Consider the following 19,341-nt stretch of genomic DNA (forward strand, 5'->3'; position numbering starts at 1 on the left):
TACCATAATGACTTTGTAATCCTATGACTTTTTATGCAGTGCACTTAACAAGTCAGTATCTATGCATTAGTGATCTGTGGGTCAGGATTTTTTAATACCACTCACACTTCCACAACCACTTGAATCATTATGAGAGCACAGCCTGACCCAAGAAAATATGCATTAATCAACAACTCAAACCCAATGCAACCTGCAAATCACTAACTTTATATATTATAGCAACTGTTGAGGTCGTGCACAGTGCTCTCGAAAGATGATGTAAGGTTGTGCTGTGTGGGAAAAGTACATGTATATGGGGTTATCATGTTTTTCTGACCTTCCTCCTTGGTATGCTGTACTCTACTTGCCTCCCTTACTGCTGGCACCATTCGCTCATGTCAAGTTAATCTAAATTTAATCACACACAAGCCCATAACTTTGTTGGGATAATTGTCCATCCCTTCCTCCCGGAGCCTCTCCCTACATGTATTGGACATAAAGCAGGAAAACACTGCTCGACACACCACCATTCAAACTAGATTTAGCTCACAGCAATGAAATCTGTTATAATAAAGCATGCTGCAACAGAATATGGCCCGCCTTAAGCTCTTTTAGAAAAAAAAATTAATATTAGCATCAGGGTAATGCATCAGTATATTTGCATTACATGTGTCCTTGGAAGCCCTGAGTGAATATGACACATGATTCCTTTCTTATGATGTTTGAGTGGAAAAGGGAGGTGTGTGTTAGTTCACAATGTCTGTTGCTTCAGTATTTTTTTCTTTTTACACACTGATTTGTCCCTTCACCAGTGATTTGAAAAGCGCTATGTTGAACAAGCACAAGCATTTATCTCTGGGGAAGCTAAATGGACTAATGTATGAGTGGAGATGACTACACACACAAACTGGAGCAGAACTACTTGCCCACACACACAGGCATAACCTCTGGGTTATTATAGCCTCTTATTCTAGGACGCTATAATGCAAGGACATAGCTACACACACATAAGTGTGGATAGAAATAGGGATGCACACACATGGACACAGAAACATACACCACAGGTCACGTCCTTCCTTGAGGAAACGCTCTTATGACACATAAAGTAGAATTGACATGCGACCTGATAATATAACCCTAATGACATCAAGATCAATCAAAAGAAATGCAATGTCAGCTCAAGCCTCAGAGAAACACATCAGTGGTCTCTCATGCTGCTTTACATGACGCTTTTCAATTAAAAGAGTATGATTTCACATGTTGCACACTACATTTAACAACACACGAATGCAGCAGGCATGAAAAAAGTTAAATAATTTCCTTTTACCCAGGCATAAGCTAATAGCTTCCTTGGCATTGACAGAGCATTCAATATCAATTTCCGTAATGATCGTCACACTGGGTCTGCTAAATGCAGTGGACTCGGTCACATGACTTTAATGCCCTTATACAGTGAGTCACTCCACATAATTTGAACTATAAATGTGCAGAGTGACGGGCCTCTGAGGCCTCTGACTGTGCAGACATTTTTGTCATTGCCAAATGGCCAAATGCACTTAGTTATTTTTACAAGCAACAGTTATAATGATGAAAGGGCGGGGGGGGGGGGGGTGTTGGGGTGTTGGAGGAGGGGGTTGTTCCTAGTGTGATTCATCAGGCTGTCTCCTGCAACTATATATGGCCCCTTTCTTTCTTCCTTTTTCTCTGTCTCTTTGCTTCGTGTTGTACATGCTTTATTTGAGGCTTTTATATTTATTACATTTTTATTACAGTTCCTTTGCAGAAATCTGTGCGCAAGGTCTCAAGTAACCCTTCTGACTTAGAAAAGGTTAATTGAGACCTTTTTGCTCTGCATGTCAGTGACAACTGAGCAAACCTGATACCTGCTGAACCTCTGTCAACTTTCTCCTTTCCAGTTTTCACTTAGATATGCAGAAACAAAAATTATGGAGGAGAGGGACTTTTATGCCGGTTATTTGTAAAAATGATATTGAAGTGGAGGATGCAGCTGCAGCGTGTGAGCTGTACCTGTGATGGTGTGGGTTGTATTACTCAAGAGCAAGGTGAGAAATCCATTTAGCTAATGTTAGCTTAAGTATCTGGCTACTAATAGCTACCACTTAGCTTTGACTTTAGTGTCTAGTTATTAGCTTTTGGAGAACATTTTGTCCTCTGCAAGACCTAGACACACAGTCGACCTGATTACAGCGAACATCTCCCCATAAAGCAGGCCAGCTGTTTCCCCCTGCTTCAAGTATTTATGTTAAGATAAGCTACACTAATTGCCTCCTGGGTTCAGTTTCATTCCCAGCATACAGACTACATTGATCTTGTCATCTAAGAAAGCAAATATTTCCTAAAATTGGTTTACCCTAACTGAAAAAGAAATAGGATAATAATAATGCTGTTGGTTTTCAAAAATTAAGGTGGCAGAAATGAGGAGGAGGAGGAGACTAATATCTTAAAACCTGGCCCATTTTTTCTTTGTAATTTTGATGAACTGATCATTTCATACTCTATCATCTATCTATCTATACAATCTGTCTCTTCCAGCTCGCAGACAGGCGGTGGAGGGTGGGGTCTGGGTGGAGCTCTAGTTAGCAAAGCTGTAGACATGTCTGGTGCCGCTGCTTCCTCTCCCCCTTTCTCTACACTCTCTCCAGTCTCTGAGGACACGCTGCCACATTGATGCCACTTCGGCTGGCCAGCACTGTCAGCGTTGCCATGGCAATGTGTATCCGAGTGTGTGTGTGTGTGTGTGTGTGTCTGTGTGGAAGGAGACACACATTCTCAGACACGCCCTGGTGTTCTTGTATCTTGTGTGGAGGAAGGAATGGTAACTTGATTAGAGGACTTTGTGTAGACGATGCTGGCGTCCTTGTGGTTTGTACCGATGCTGAAGGAGAGATGTGTCATCCACCTCATCTTCTTTGACTGCCGGAAACTTTCTCTGCATCCCCCACCCCTTTTTGTTCTGTCCTCCTCCTCTTGTCCCTTCTCCATGGCTCGTTCTTTTACTTACGTAACGCTACCTTCTCCCCTACTTATTTTATCATCTTTACTCTCTTTTCATTCTTCCTCGCCGCCTTGCTTTCTTCTTCCCTTCTTTCTTTTCCTTCACAGCTCTAAACTCTTAGAAAGAAATGTGCTAACTAGAACCATTAAAGGTTCTTTGGCTTGTCCTCATAGGAGAACCCTTTTTGGTCCCTGGTAGAACCTTTGATAAAGGGTCTACTTAGAACCCTATTGGAGAGTAATATCTACAAGCCAATATAAAGGATTAATACCTAGAACCACCCAGAAACTTCTCTGGAGGTTCAATACAGATTGTAGCTAGAACCCACTCAGGATTTTTCCTGAGAACTGTTTTATACTCCAAGGGTTCTACCTAGAACCTACCCAGGGGGTTTCTACTGATAATCCTTTTATATTCTCAAGGTTTTATCTAGAACCTACCTAGTGGGGTTTACCAAGATTCCTTTTATATTACAAGGCTTTTACTTGGAACTTTCACATTCCGAGGGTTTTATCAAGAACCCACTCAAGGGGTTCTAGCAAGGGCTCTTTTATATTCTAAGGGTTTTATCTAGAATCCACTCAGGGAGTTCTGCCAAGATCTCTTATGTATTCCATGAGTTTTATCTAGAAGCCATTCACAGGTTTCTACCTAGATCCCTTTTATATTTCAAGAGTTTTATCTAGAACCCACACAGGGGGTTCTACCCAGATCACTTTTGCATTCCGAGGGTTTTATCTAGATCCCACTCAGGGGATTCTTCAAGGATCTTAACAATTCTTGAGGAACTATTTCTCCCAAAAGAACTTCTGTGGGTGAAAGCGGTTCTTAATGTCACCCTTAGTCTTAGAAAGAATCCTTGACCAAAACCTTTCAGTTCTTCAGAAGCAAATGGTTCTGAATAGAACCTCTGTACTTCAGGAAGAACTCATTTGGAACCCTTAGTTCTAATAGTGTACCCCTTCACTCCACCCACCCCCGTCCATGTGCTACTGTCCTGCTCCCCCGCGTTCGTCCTGCTGATTGGAATCTATTCTCTTGCTGATCCAGTGTGGGTGGTCAGACTGGGATTCATTAGCATGTTTTTGTGTGTGCATACATGCACAGTGGAGATTAATCAGAGTTTGTCTGTGTGTGTGTGAGTGTGTTCAGAAGCGAGATAGAGGAAGACACACTTGGGGTGTGAGAGCTGTTGTGTGTGTGTGTGTGTGTGTCACATTGCATGCACCTCCTGTACTGTATATGGATCCCATGCCTGCGTATGCGTGTCTTCTCGCTCATTAGGAAGATTGGCGTGGATGCGATGAGAGGAGATGAGACGAGAGCGTCGCGGCCTTGGCAGGAGATCCGAGGCTCATCTGATGCCCGTTTGCATCAACGCTGTGTGGCACCTGTCAGCCCGAGACGCACACACACTGTGACGTGCTGAGACGCTGTGACACCGCGTATGTGAGCGTGTTTGTGTTGAAGTCACGGTCCCTGTGGCAAAGCTCACAGCGTATAAATTGATTTTTTTTCCTTTTTGCACTCTTGTGCCACTTGATACGCGTCCTATTTCTATTACAGAGCTGGCTGCCAAAGTCTGAAGCCTCTTCATCTCCATCTCCCCTCTCCTCATCCCTCCTTCCCCTCTGTCTCACTCTTGTTATGTCTGCGACCTGTGTCCTTGCGACAAGTTGGATGCCTTCCCAGGATTTTCTAATCAGGTGATTGGGATTCGCATTTGGATTCCCCTCCATGCCAGAAAGTTCCCAAAGAAGTCGTATTTTACCCGTCCATTAAACTTCTAAGAAAGTAATGAAAGAGTTTTATGCAGTCTCACATACTCTTTTGTTTTATTCTTTCCTAATGGCAGCCAGTATCAACAAGTGTAAACTTTACAACCTCAGGAACCAAGTGAGGCGTAAAAAGCCTCCACTGTCACTCAAGAAGACAGTGTGTGTGTGTGTGTGTTGTGAGTAATTGCTCTTGATCTCAAGGCAGTGGAGATTACCATCGGGGCTTTTCACACCTCCATCACCTAGACACCTTTCTCATGCAGTAGAAATAATTATGGTAGTCGAGTACATGTGAGTGCTGGTGTTTATATGTCTTTATTCCCTCCCTCTAGCTACAACCATTATGACTGTGTTGCCTGTCTCTACTTTCTTACATCATCTTAGGTAGTTTTGACACATGCTCATTATAACTACACAATATGTACCTGCGCAAAGACCAAATGATCACCTATTTGTCAGATATGGTCTCCACACATCACAGCCCATTCCACTCTAGTATCTACAACCCCAATTCCCAAAAAAATTTGATGTTGTGTAAAAGTAAAAATAGAATGCAGTGATTTTCAAATCTTTGTCAACCTATATTAAGTTGAAAAGAATAAATATACACTTTTAATCAATTAGATGTCTGCAACATGTTCCAGAAAGTTGGGACAGGGGCATGTTTACCACTTTGTTCTATCATCTTTTTTTCAACATCCAGGAACTAATTGTTAAAATTTTGACAGCAAAATTCTTCCCCAGCCTTGTTTGATATATGACTTCAGTTGCTGAACAGTTTGGGTTCCCTGTCCTGTTTTGCACTTCATAATGCATCATGCATTGTCTTTGCATTGTCTTGCAGAAATAAGCAGGGACTGGATTTGGTTGTCTGGATGGCGGCATATGTTGCTCTAAAACCAGTTGTTTTTTCTCTCATTCAGAAAACATTGAGGGCTGTGTTTGTGTGACTCACACTTTTGGGTAAAATGCCTGGATTATCAGGCACTTTGATAGGAATGTGTTCCACTGCTCCTGTTTTTCATATTTCCTTCTTTTCACTCGTCTTTAACACTTAGACCCTATGTGTTTGTAAAGGCAGGGACGCCATCGTGATTGTTGGACTGATCATACCTACGATTCAAGCATCAAGGCTAAATGGATAAAGTTGTTTTCAGTCCATCCCACTAAGGATCAGCTTGGTATAAAATTCTGACTGTCGACATCCCACACCGTGAGAAACAGACTTTTCAAAAACGTCAGAAAAAAGCAAGTGGTAAAATAGTGTGATGTGCAGCTGAACTGAAGTTCACCTCACTCTTATGAAGTCCTGTCGCCCTCAGCTCTCTCTGCAGAGTTTAGTGCTCTCGTTGCCCACATCTCTTCATCCAACATCTCATCCAGTTTTACTGCTTTTTTTTCTTTACAGTGCCAATTGCAGCATTGATTTGCAAGGCAAATTTATTTGACAAATGAATGCTAAATTTGTGTTATGGAGGGATTTCAAGGTGCCTCACAATGTAATTCTTAAATGCAATTCACACCAGCTGCATTAACTTTCACCTGAGCAATGGAGCAGCTGCATCCCTGCTAGACATGTCCATGTCTCTGGGACTTTCATGGAAAACAATAAGAACGAGTGTTTTCATGAACACCATATGCCACCGGTACGTGTTGCCTTAAATTCCAGTCGTGCTGATGGAAAAATACATTATATTTGAGTGTCTCGTCTTTGTAAAACTGGTAATATTAAGGTGTGTTGGAAGCTAAAGCAGATGTCAGTGCTCTGTGGACGCCAACAAAAGGATGCGTTGGTGCTCACGTCACAATCAGCAGTGACTGGCGAAGTATCGTTGAGCATGGGGCCCCTTCTGATACGATGATTGCAGGTTCTCACCACTTCAGCCCCCACCGTGTAATTACTTTCAAATGCACGGGCGGTTTGAGCCACCAGCTAGCTGATGACAGGGAACACCACAGGGCATCGCTTGGCATGGCACCGTGCAGCTTCCCCTCCTCTCCCTCGCCTCCTCCCGCCGCCATCACCCTCATCAGTCACTGCCAGGATCCTGTTTGATTTGTTTTTGAAAGCATCTACATGCCTCACAGGGAATATTTAGTATCTTCTTTTCCATATTCAGTTCCCATGTCTTCTCGCCCCATGAATCATTCATTTTTTTTTTCTTATCACACTTGTCTTCACTTGTTAACCATGTGATATTTGAATAGTGTGATTTATGAGCATGGCATGGCTGGGCATGTTTGTTGAATTTATTATCATCTGAAACAATTATATTTCAGTCCTTGTTTTAAATAAAATAAACCACTCAGTGTAGCATCACTTACGAACCTCAAACCCAAAAAGCTCAGTACTGAAACTGACCTGTTACCAACAATTATATTTAAAGGGGGTTCATTGCATATTAGATGCACATTAGGCCATGGACCCCCAATTTGGGAGGATGTTGTCTGAAAGAATCCCCTCTGATTAATTTGGTTTTGTTAGGTTTTTAAATAATTAAGTTATACTCAATCAGTGATCAAATTAGGATTACTATAAATTACAATCAGTAACAACAGCCAACCCTGAATCTTCCCTTATTGTTCCAACTTCCAAAATATATGATAAAAGTTAAAATTATTCCTCCTTTGGAAAAGTTCAAAACAAAGGAAACTTCTGTAACTTGTTAGCTGTGTTGCACTTTTATTTAACCATCCACACAAGAGGAATAGTCTGAGGACAGTCATGAGACAGGAGTGAAATGCAGTAGACCTACTTTTTAATAAACTGTGAGAACTTAAAGGCTCATTAATTAACAAGCTTGCTAACTGACATGCAGCAAGTTCGACTGATGGTTAGAAGTGGAAAAAGTGGTGTTTGCCCTGATAGAGCTCTAGTATTCAACTATCCATGTGAATGTTTCCTACGTCACCAAATCTCTAGCGTCTCTTATTTCGCCAGGATGCACAGAGGAATTTCACCGATCACTTTCTGGTATGATCCAGCCAAATTTGTTAAAATCATGCTGGGAAAAGATGAAAATACAAATGTTCAAACACTGGGATTTATTAGACACTACAGTACACACTTGTTATGTACAAATTTGGTTACACGAGTTCTGCAGCAACAGCTCAGCGTCAGCTGACTAAAAGTACCTGTTCAAAGAAAATCACTGCCAGTGGCTTCATTACTTATCTTCTTTATTTCATCCGCTTTTTTCCTCTGTTCACTCATTATATTGTGTGTCATTTCTTGAATCTCATCAGAGTGAAAACAGACTCTCGCTGCAGAAAACTAATTTGTAGAACATTCATAAATTCATGGACATTTCTTTATTATTTATCATTTTGTTTTTGTCAGTCCCTGAAGAAAAATGCTTTTCCTTGAGGCACTGCTAATAACTGTGTTTGTTGCTCTAAGTATGCAGAAACACAAAGACACACACACACTATCCCCCAAAGGTCCCTCAGGCCATGATGCCACTCCTGACAAATAGAGATGACCAGAGGTTGCGTTGCCCCGGTGATGCTTCTCATTTTTCCCCCTCATCCTGGTGACCTCGAGGAAACACGCACATCGCATAGAGATGGATGTGTTTACACTGAAACTGTGATTTGTTTCAGTATTTGTCTCAGATTAGAGGACACTGCCCTGCCACGCCTTTGATACAGTTGCTAAGGGCTCGTCGGTGGTGCCTGACCCGCCCATTTAGGGGTGTGTGATGTGTGTGTCTTGCATTAAATCCCTGCGGGAGACTATAATGGGCTTGTCAATTTTACACAAATGAAACACATAAAACAGACACAGTGAGTAAGGACACACTCTCCGTCTCAGACATTTATTTTGTCTCTCCTCCTCACCGTCACCTAATGGGCTGGTAACTACAGTGACTTCCTGCAGCGGCAGCTGGTGGGCGAATGAAATACCGAATGTGCTCGTTCCTTGTTAGTTCACCGTATGAGCAGTACGGTGGCGGGGAAATACCAATGCTTCCTGTATGAGGTCTTGTTACCTCGAGACTTCTTGTTACCGATGTCAGGGAAACCAGCAGGACTAATCCATTAAGGGGCGTCCTCGGGGAGCAAAAAGATCAGGCCTGAACAAATTGTCACCACTTATCATTGGGACACGTTTTCCTCTACAATACCACAGGGAGCCATTTAAAGCCAGGTCTAAACTTGCTCTTTAGCCCACAAAGCATGGAAATAGAGCCTTGGTAAAGGAAGGTGGGGGGAGTCGTGAAGAGGGGAAGCAGTGAGCAGAGGGAGCGGGAGAACCACGGGACATTGAGCAAAAGAAACAAGGGAGAAGTGGCGGGGTGGGAGATATTTTTCGGGACCTCGCGACTGGACATTGCTTATTTACTTTGTCAAGAATACACTGAGTGTTTCTCAAACAGGTTTTTAACCCATTTTGCTCTTGCTGGATTCTCAGAAATGTCATCATCTGCAGGCACTGCTCTGTCTCTAGGTGTAACCTAACAGAGCCGCTAGCATTGCTGTAGAGTCTTATTTTAGCCTGTACCGTAAATCACTTGGTGATGCCAAAGAGAGAGTCTAAATTTGAGTATTATGAGTCTAGGTTAAACTGACTTTAACAGTATGTATGTGACATTCATGTGCTCTGATTTGACTGAGGTGTGGCTAAAAACTTGGCATTTCTGTTTTTTATCAGGCAAATGCATCAGTCAAGTGCTAAGGGTTAAATTAAATTTGTTCTCTCTTCCTCTCTCGTTCTACCACTGTGGCGCCTCTTCCTGCTTGGTTGTCATTATACAGTAATTCTTTAACTGACTTACGAGTGCAGGTGCTGAACGCTAACTCGCCACGTTTTGACTCTGCCACAGCAAACCTCCTGACCTCCTGTCTGTCCTTTGTCTTGTCTTTTCTTTTTGTTCGTTGTTCCCTCAATCCAGTTGGTCTCACAAAAGCACACACATAAATTGATGGGGGCATCTGCGTACACACACACACACACACACACACACACACACACATGCAAGTATGAGTCATGAACAGCATCACTTTGACATGCAGCCCACTCTCCCAGGCAGAGCGCTGCCTTTTTCGATCAAACTAGATTGTTGGAGCATTAAGCCAGTAAGAGCTCCTGCAGACAAACAGGTAAACAAAACGTTTACTGTATGTCTGTCCCCGGAGCACCCAGAAGACGATTTTGTCTTTTTCCAGAAATATCAAATTGAATCTTTCTGGTTTGCCTCCCTCCCTTTTCTCTTTTGCTCATTTTCCAGCCGCTGTAGATTTTGATGTGAGTGTGTTTTTTGAGAGCAAAAAAGTAAAAGATCTCATCACAGCAGATTGACGTCAGTTTCAATATCTGTGAGGAGACTTCCTCGCTGCCGTCAGTGTCAGTGGCCTAATGCTGGCAAATATGTGTGTGTCTATGTCTTAGACTTTCAAGCGGGTCTCTCCTTCAGAAATGCTTTTTTCGGATTAAATGGTTTCTGAAAAGCCTTGACATTTTGTGCTTGTGTGATTTTTATGATTTTGTACTTCTGTACAAATATGACTCATTTAATCTTTCTGTGTGTATCTGTGTGTGTGTGTGTGTGTGTGTGTGTGTGTGTGTGTGTGTGTGTGTGTGTGTGTGTGTGTGTGTGTTGCAGCTACCATCATTTTGAATGAGTTAAACTGGACAGAGGCCTTAGAGGAGGTTTTCCGGAAAAACAAAGACGAAGATCCGTCACTTCTCTGGCAGGTGTTTGGCTCCGCGACTGGACTGGCTCGGTACTACCCAGGTGAGCAGCCCCAGTAGCCAGTGGGGTTACTCCCACCGCCTGCTGACCTTCCTGTGGTCAGTCATAGAGACAAAAGTTGCCACCGAAGGGCCATTTAATCATGTCACAGGCAGAGTTTTCCTAACACTGTGCTTCTTTGGCACAACTCTTTCTTGTGACTTTGGGCTGAGAAAGATATACAACAGTCATGAATCACTTTTTGAAAAATATATATATATGTGGATACGGTTATTGTGTCTCTCATAATGTTCAGCTTCAAAATCTGACAAAAATCTATTCACCACAAAACCCACAAGTAAGCTGTGGAAATGAGAGCTTACTTTAAAAGAATTCCTGTACAAAAACACAAACTGTCACAATGTGGTGCTGGAAATGAAACGCTGACAGCTCCAGTGGTTCGGACATGTCCTCAGAATGGATCAGGACCGCATTCCTGAAGTCGCCCTTGAGATTTACTCCACTTGGAAAGAGGAAACAAGCAAGACCAAAAACAACTGAGCACAACATTATGCACAGGATAGGGCCAGATGGAGGCAGATAGTCGCAGCCTTATGTTCCACAGGAAACAAAGAGAATTAAGTAAGTAAGTCACATTAAAGAAGGGACAAATTATAAATTGTAAACAAGAAAGGGTCCAGAACTGATCCTTGTGGAATACCTTTTCTTACCGATAAGTAAGATATAAGATACAACGTGAAGCTTAAGAGTTAAAAATAAAGTTATAAGACCTAAAAGAATTTGGCAAGTGGTACAGATAAGCGCCTTAAACATGAGCTGTGAAATAAACATACCCTCCTTTTTTTTTCTTTTTTCAAAATCCCAGCATCCCCTTGGATCAATTCGAGCAATTCAGCCAATAAGATTGACCTCTACGATGTGCGCAGGCGACCGTGGTGAGTGTAGACACTTGTTATGGATTGTGCAGTTTTGTTTCTGTGTCTCTAATTGTCTCGTCATCAGTCATTTCTGTAGCGCTTGTCAAGGGCAGACACGTGGCTCATTCAGTCTACCTGTGTGTAACCGTCATATTAAACAGTCATTTGCAAAAACTGTATTTGCATGTTGCATAAACACGAGTACATCTTCACACACACACGCACACACACAGTCTAAAACAATCAAATCCAGGATGCTGACCAAAGCCAAGCCCACTGAAACAAACACATCAGAGCACTGTGATGATTAAGCCGCTGCAGATCAAAGGGTACCAGTACAAAAGCTTCATTAGTCTCCTAAAAATGATTAAAATCTGGCTGGAAGCCACCAATTCTCTTTTAACCATGTTATTAAATTTCATTAGTCTCAAAAGCCCCATCGGCTACTGAGCACTCAAACTCTGAGCAAAGACACACGACTGTTTGTTTATTAAAGAAATGGAAGAAGAGAGCTAATTAAAGAACACAAAGGTCTGATTGATTTCAAATGCAAATGATGGGAAGCGATATTTGTTTACGTGCTCAAAGAAAGATAAGATGTGATGAGACTGCAAAATGTACAGTCTCATAACTACACTCTTAGAAATAAGGGCTCTAAAAGGGTTCTTCCTGCAGGGCTGGGGTTCTGCCCAGAACCATCTGCTTCTGAAGAAACCTTTGAATAAAGGGTTTGTCAGGGGTTCTTTGGATTAAAAGGGTTCCTAATGGAAACCTTAGTCTTACAAAGAAGTCTTTTTAGGATAAAGAGTTCTTCAGAGTTTATAATCACTGTAATCATACAAGAGGAATGAAGCCAGTGATGGTTTATGAAGGGACATGACATGACTAACTCATGAGAACAAGTTCACACTGACCTCCAGGGGAGTGTACAGCCAGACCTGCCTGCTTTCTTTGGGGTAAACAAAGCCATTAAAACGAGCACGCTAGTGATGGGTTCATCCTGCTTGCAAAGTAGCAGTATGCAGAGTAGAGGTTATATGTTTAGGGCTAAAATGCTGGAGACTTCCTGTTATGTAGATTTAAAAATAATTTCTACATTATAATAATTGTCCTTGTGTTTGTGCTTTGTGTGTTTTTCCCGTTCTGTGCACATGCACGTCTCTTTACATGCTTAATACCCCTGACCCCTGAATGTCTGTCTGTTATTACTCACCAGGTACATTCAGGGGGCAGCGTCACCCAAGGACATGCTGATCCTGGTGGATGCGTGAGTGACAACTCTATGATTCACTTGTTACAGTCAGACTTTATCTTTATCTTTATCTTTTGCGTGCCAGAAGGCCCTGATGCTAGCTCTGTGACCGGCCTCACCCTGATGGGCGCCGCCTCGGCACTCGTGTGACACTGACAAACAAAAAGTGGTCGGCGTATTGGGCAACTTCATCATTTACAGTCCAGTTATTTCTCACAGCGATTAATGCCCTAAAAGTTTAAGTTTAGGAGAGCAGCATATATAGAAGTACAAGTTCATAGTGTGCAACTTAATAAGTAGCATTAAATTGTTTCTTGAGTATAAAGACGGTAGGTAAGGGAAATAAGCTTAAAGGTTACGGCTGACAATATTCTATATTTTTTACAACCCATGATTCCAGAAAGGTGGAACAATGCAAATAAGACCAGAATGCAATGATTTGTAAATCCTTTTTGACCTATGTTCAATTGAATGCAGTACAGAGAGAAGATATTTAATGTTCAAACTTTGTTTACTGGAAATATACACTCATTTTGAATTTGATGCCTGCAACACGTTCCTAAAAAGTGAGGACAGGGGCAACGCAAGAATGAAAGTTGTTGAATGCAAAAAAAAAAAAACACCTGTTTGAAACATTCCACTGGAAAATAGGTTAATGGGTAACAGGTGATAGTATCATGAATACTTGACACAATTATACTACTACTACTAATAGCCATATATCAACAACATCCAGAAATCTTGCAGACTTCTTTGGTGCCTGAACTCATCTCAGATGCTGAGAGTCCACATTTCAAATCGTTTTTGGATATAATGGACATTCTCCCCTCTGTGCTCAAGAGGAAAAGGACCATCCAGATTCTTACCAGTGCAAAGTTCAGAAGCCAGCATGTGTGATGGTGTAGGGATGTGTTAGCACACATAGCATCATGGGTAACTATCACATCTGTGAAGGCCATTAATGCATTACAGGTTTTGGAGCAACATGTGCTGCCATCCAGACAACGCCTTTTCGGGGCCGTAATGCCTTCCACTTCATTACCAAAACCAACAGAACTATAGTGCAAGAAAAATGCTGCATGCAAGAACATGTGATCCTGAGCGTGGTGTGTTCTTGCCAGCCTCCAAGTGATTCGTCTGAATTTTCCACTCAGGTGGAGTTTCATGAGAAATGACACTGTTGGTGCAGCACGAGAGCTAAATGACGACACAGCATGATGAATGAAAAGCTAAATTTGTCCACTTGCAGCTCTTAACACATCTCTGGTAATTGGCAAACTGAGGATTGATGAGGCTTATTAGACATTAAAGCTTTGGTGAAAAGGATCACCATTCCTCATTTTTCCCAGTCTCTGTCCTTTTCTGTTCTTTTACCTGCAGCAAGTGGCCTGTTTATAGGTCCACCTTCAGTGCAGGGCATCTTGCTTTAGTAAGAGAAATACAATATTCCAGCCATGAAAATACTGAACTCTAAGATATTATTTATTTTATGCTAGCATTCACAGTTTGTGTGCAGGTCATTAGCTGAGTCATGGTGATGGGACGTGATTAATAATACTACTCTTTATGTAGCCTGCTTGTTAATGGAAGAGACTTGTAGCCACAAGGTCTGAGATCTCTGCCTCTAGCTCATGAATAGTTTTTTGCCCTGCAGGTGGAAGGCAGGCAGATGGCAATATCAGCTGTCACTGACCCCTGAAAGGTCCACTTATGTTGTACACGGAATCTCAAAGGGCAAATTCACAGATAGAGTTATATTTTCTGGGTTTTTTTTTAATCTCTCTATTCTTTTAATTATTCGGAAACTGGAAAGCGGAGGAGCACAGACATAAACTACCAGAAAATCATCTGAATTAACTGCATTATTTCACATTAGTTAAGAGAGCACAAGTGGAACAAGTGGGCAGAGGTGCCACTGACTGTGTTTAGAATCACAAAAAAACAGTTTTATTCCTATTAAGCTGTTTACATGGGTAAAAAAGATGAGTATTTCACTAATATTCTCATTTCCATGCAGCCATACATACTCTGATTATGGAAAAGTGGAAGTGCTTGAGCTATTTTGCTCCTGTGTGTAAAAATTGTATTTTCTCAGTGTTTTCCACTGGTGGTGGACTTGTTCAACCATGCAAACACAGCCTCCCTCTTTCATTCTTTTGTTCAGCCACCTTCTTGAAAAGGTCAGGATTGCGATATTTGCGCGTATCCAAAAACCTGTTGATATCCAAGTCTGTCATAAGGTGTAAAAGTCTGCGTGTTTTTCCGTCAGACCAGAAATGTTGGCTTTTCTTTTGTCTCTACCCCAGCCTTGCAAACTGCTGGCTGGTTGGTTTTCAACAAATGCACAGAGGCAACCATAAACAGGAAAGAGCCCGTGTGCCACAAACTACAGTTAAAGCCCCATTTGAGACAGATATTCTGATTACACTGTGTACATGTACAAACAGTGCTCCTAATACCTGAAAAATACCAGCATGTCTTAAAAATGCTACATTCATAAAGCTTAATTCAGAATATCCAAACAGAATAATGCTGTTTACATGGGCTGTATCAAATTCACAATATTGTCATATTCTGAATAATAGTGGAAATTAGTGTGTATGTAAACATACTTTATGCTTCATGAGGTTCAGTTCAATAAGATGCATTCCTGCATGTTGTTGTTTACTTGAAGCTGCTGCTAGAAACTTTCGGAGGCCCCTCTGGACAAAAGCGGTAGCGCTTCCACCACAAGAACCACAAAATAAAGGGTCAAACAATCTCCTTCTGATTCTTTTTAACTGGCTAATGTACTGTTCACTGTGACACATGCTGTGTCAACTGATTTTAAGAAGAATCTGACCCAGTGGCAGGCTTTAAGAATAACTACACAGAAAAAGCGAATGATCTTTTTGCTTATGTAGGTCAAAAAGAGGCATTGGTATTGAATTTAACCTGTTAAAAACTCCTCGTTGTACATTTAAATCTGTTGGTCTGTTTTTTTTAATTTGTTTTTATGCTACATTATTTATCTATGTTGTAAAATACAGACCGTCTTTGTCTCAAACTGCAGGAGTGGCAGCGTTTCAGGTCTCACCCTCAAACTCATCCGAACGTCCGTCAGCAAGATGCTGGAGACTCTCTCTGACGATGACTACGTTAACGTCATCTCTGTGAGTATTCATACAGCTAATACTTTCTTGTCCTCACCAGAAAAGAAATAAACATATCTTACATTAAAAAAAACGTAACATAAGTTGTTTCTTATGATTCTGTAGGCCGATATGTGTTGAATTTTCAGGTGCACACGCTGCTGTATGTCAATCTGGACGTATTTGTGGCTCGGCTGTTTGAGTAGCTTTACTCCTGAAGTTTGAGTCATTGATTTAAACGTGGCTGTGACCTTTTGAGTGACTTAATGTACTGCACATGGATGAATCTTTATTGTGGCCGCGTATGTGCATGGATGCATGAATGCTTATGTGCCCATTTGTCTGACTCAGAGTATCTTTGTGTGTATGTATTGTATATACAGTATAAGTGTGTGAGTGTGCGTGTGTGTTAATGTATGAGAGACATATCTCCAGAGCATCAGGGCTGAATCCGAGTATGTGCGCCTAATAGAGCGGACAGATGACACGGCTCGAGCAAACCCTGAAATGCCACAAGATAAGTTTGACAAATGAATGTGTGCTTTATTTACGAGCCACACTTTGACTCAGTGGTATGTGATGGAAAAGCCCCTGCAAGCCTAATTGAAATTCTGTAGGAATCTGAGGCATCAAAGGATTTACAGACGTGGGGGGATCGAGGAAATATTCATCCATCATCATTTAAGGCTCCATAGCAGGCCGTGTTAGATTCATGCTTCCTATTAGTGGTGGAAAGAAAAATTCCACAATTTTAGGTGGTTACGGAGGTCATTTCCCTCTATTGGAGGAATTTGTGACTACTAGAGAGGACATATTGGAGCCAATCACACTGGACGTGATTTGCAGGACTGAAATATAAAGAGCACCACTCTGACTTGATTTTGACACTTTAAACCTCTTTATGCTGTTGCTAAGCAACCACCAAACTGCTGCTGTCCACCACTTAATAACCGTCGTCTTTGTAAGTTAGCTAATGTTGTTAGCCATCTAAAAAAAACACACTTTTGCGTCTCTGGTGAAACAAAGCGAGGGGCATAAACCGTGGGACTTCATTTGATGGGGTGTGCATTAGAGTGTCATAACCATGTCATAAACACCTGTCATGAACATGAATGATTGTGACTGTTGTGATTAAGTGCCATCCGGTCAATTATTATTATTTTTAATGAAGAGTTTACTTTGTTTGAGACATCTTTGTTATGATATCTTGACATTAATCAAATTGTTATGACAGTGTAATGACAGTCGTATGCACACCCCATCAAATAAAATGTTACTGAATCAACCGCGACCAAACTGCTCTTTTGTGTTCCTTGTTTACACTGAATGTAACAGAAGAATGTCTGCTACAGTTTTTTATCTGATTGGTCTGAGGAGAAAAAGTTTCAAAGACACTGAAAGTCATGAAAAAGAAGCGACCGTTGCTGCCAAAATGTCAGTGTTTCACCCTCTTAGTAAATCACATTTGTCCTTTCTCTGAGAAATAAAATTAAACGAGAACAAAAATGACGCTTCTCCCAAGTAACTGAATTAAAAGGCCCACAAGGCTGTTAAAAGGAGGGGTTAACCGGCCAATCACTGAAAACAATAACACGCTGTCAGGAGGAAGGCGAGCACAACTCAGCAAGACATGCCAAAACTTTCCTGGCGGAGGGAGCGGACACCCACTGCCCATAAATGACACACTTTCTGGAGAATGAAATAGATTTGGTTGAACAGTGACAGTTCTCCTCTTCTTTTATCTTTTATGTTTCACCTCGTCCACCCAACGCTGACGGCAGCCTCCCACTTAAAGGGAAAGAAAGACTTAGAGAGAAAGCACTAGTTTAGTTTAGTACTTGAATTCTTGCAGAGTTGCTTGTTGCAGCTTTGTGCTGAGCTAACTAGCTGCTGGTTGTAGCTTCATGTTTACTTACTTGATATTTTCTTTTCTCTTAGCTTTGAGCAAGAAAGCAAATGAGCGTATTTCCCCAAATATTGAACTAGTTTTGTAAATCACTGTTTTGTTTTCTTCTCCTTAAAATGGATGCCACACCAAAAGACTGTTTTTTTTTAAACCAAAAGTTCTTTCAAAGCATTTGCACACCTTCAGGAAACACACAAGTATCTAGGTGCAAACTGCTCAGCTCTGCCTCCCCCTTTTATGCCCATATTGGCTCATTTTTGACAGGTATGAAGTAACCAAACATACTGCAGTTACTTTTACCTTCGGCGCAGGATGTACGTACATCACGTACTTGCTCGTGGCTGCACTCTATCTGAAATCTCCTCCTTAATCTCTGTTTTTCTCTTTGCCTCTCCATTAATTACATTTTCCTTCACTTTCCTTAATAAAGCAGTGGTTTATGTTTTTGTTTGGGGCTTTCAAATCAGCTAAGTGATCCGGCTTTTGAAGTTAATGAAATCAGGCAGCGACATAATAAGTATATTGATGGCATGCGGCTCGGTTTCTCGACCTTCCAGAAGCTTTTTGAAGCTTTTTGAAGGTACGATCTGTCACAACCTTTCATATTAAATTAGTGTTAAAGCGATTTGGTCTGATCTATGTTCTGTTGTGTCTGTAGCTGGCCGACCGTATTTCTGGCTAAATCCCTCAGTGAGACAATATATTAACGTGTGTTTTTAGAGTGAACATAAATAAGCAATATCTCAGTTTTGCAAGTAAAATGCATACCTGCAAGTGTGTATCTAAATGAACCTTCATACTTCCTTTCTCAATGTCAGTATGCTGCTGTGACACACACACACATACATGCACACACAACTCATTCACCAGAGAAAGTGAATAAAATGCCACAACCCAGTAGTTTATTACTGTCTGGTCCTTAATTACCGGAACTTGAATACATGATAAAATTTTGTGATGGTTCATTTTATGGCGCAGTAATTTAGTACTAATTACAGGGAAATCAAACCATATTCAAAGATAGTTTATTGAGTTTGGTAAGTTTTGTTAAGTTTGTAAGTATTTGTGTAAGTCTTACACACTGGAGTTGCCTCATAAAACAGTAGAATTAAAGTTGCTTTCCAGGACATTTTTAGGAAAGTGTAAGGCCCGTTTCTATGCAAACTTGTCTGAATATTTTTGTGTGAATGCACTAAAAAGGTTGGGGTTTTTTTTCATACACAAACATGTATGTATAGAAGATCCCCACATATACAGTATTCTGTTCTGCTGAGCTTTTATTACTGTGTCTGAGATATTTTAAGATGTGTTTTATAAGTCAGAAGTTCTAACTCACCATGGTTTATATTGGTGTGTGTGTGTGCTTGTGTGTAGGCGTGCGTCTGTTTAGAGGACGAATGTCTTGGCAGTATTTGCCCTGAAACGTCCGCCAACATGTTGAGTAGTTGGAAACAGTCACTGTGAGCTCCTTTGGCACTCTGAAAACATAGAGCCATGCATCAGAGAAAAAAAATAGCGAAGAGATGACACATAAATTGTGTTAAATTTTGTCCTTAGCCTCATAGATCCTGGATTTCGTGATCCTTATTATCTTGTTTCATTTTGCTTAAACAGTCACCACTGTGATATATATTTACTCTGTTTTTTGCAGATGTTCCAGTGAAAC

General features: G+C 41.2%; 1 protein-coding gene across 1 annotated transcript in view; it reads left to right on the forward strand.

The window, feature by feature from the left end:
* The window catches only part of cacna2d1a (calcium channel, voltage-dependent, alpha 2/delta subunit 1a), a 115,186-nt gene that overhangs the window by 58,791 nt on the left and 37,054 nt on the right, over positions 1–19,341 (forward strand). The window contains exons 7-10 of the mRNA XM_084710710.1: positions 10,380–10,511; positions 11,335–11,404; positions 12,603–12,653; positions 15,691–15,790. Coding sequence (XP_084566836.1) covers positions 10,380–10,511; positions 11,335–11,404; positions 12,603–12,653; positions 15,691–15,790 — 353 coding nt within the window. The remainder of the gene's footprint in view (positions 1–10,379; positions 10,512–11,334; positions 11,405–12,602; positions 12,654–15,690; positions 15,791–19,341) is intronic.

The sequence above is a fragment of the Lutjanus erythropterus genome, chromosome 22, assembly GCF_056507025.1.
Source record: "Lutjanus erythropterus isolate fLutEry1 chromosome 22, fLutEry1.hap2, whole genome shotgun sequence".
Taxonomy (NCBI): Eukaryota; Metazoa; Chordata; class Actinopteri; order Lutjaniformes; family Lutjanidae; genus Lutjanus; species Lutjanus erythropterus.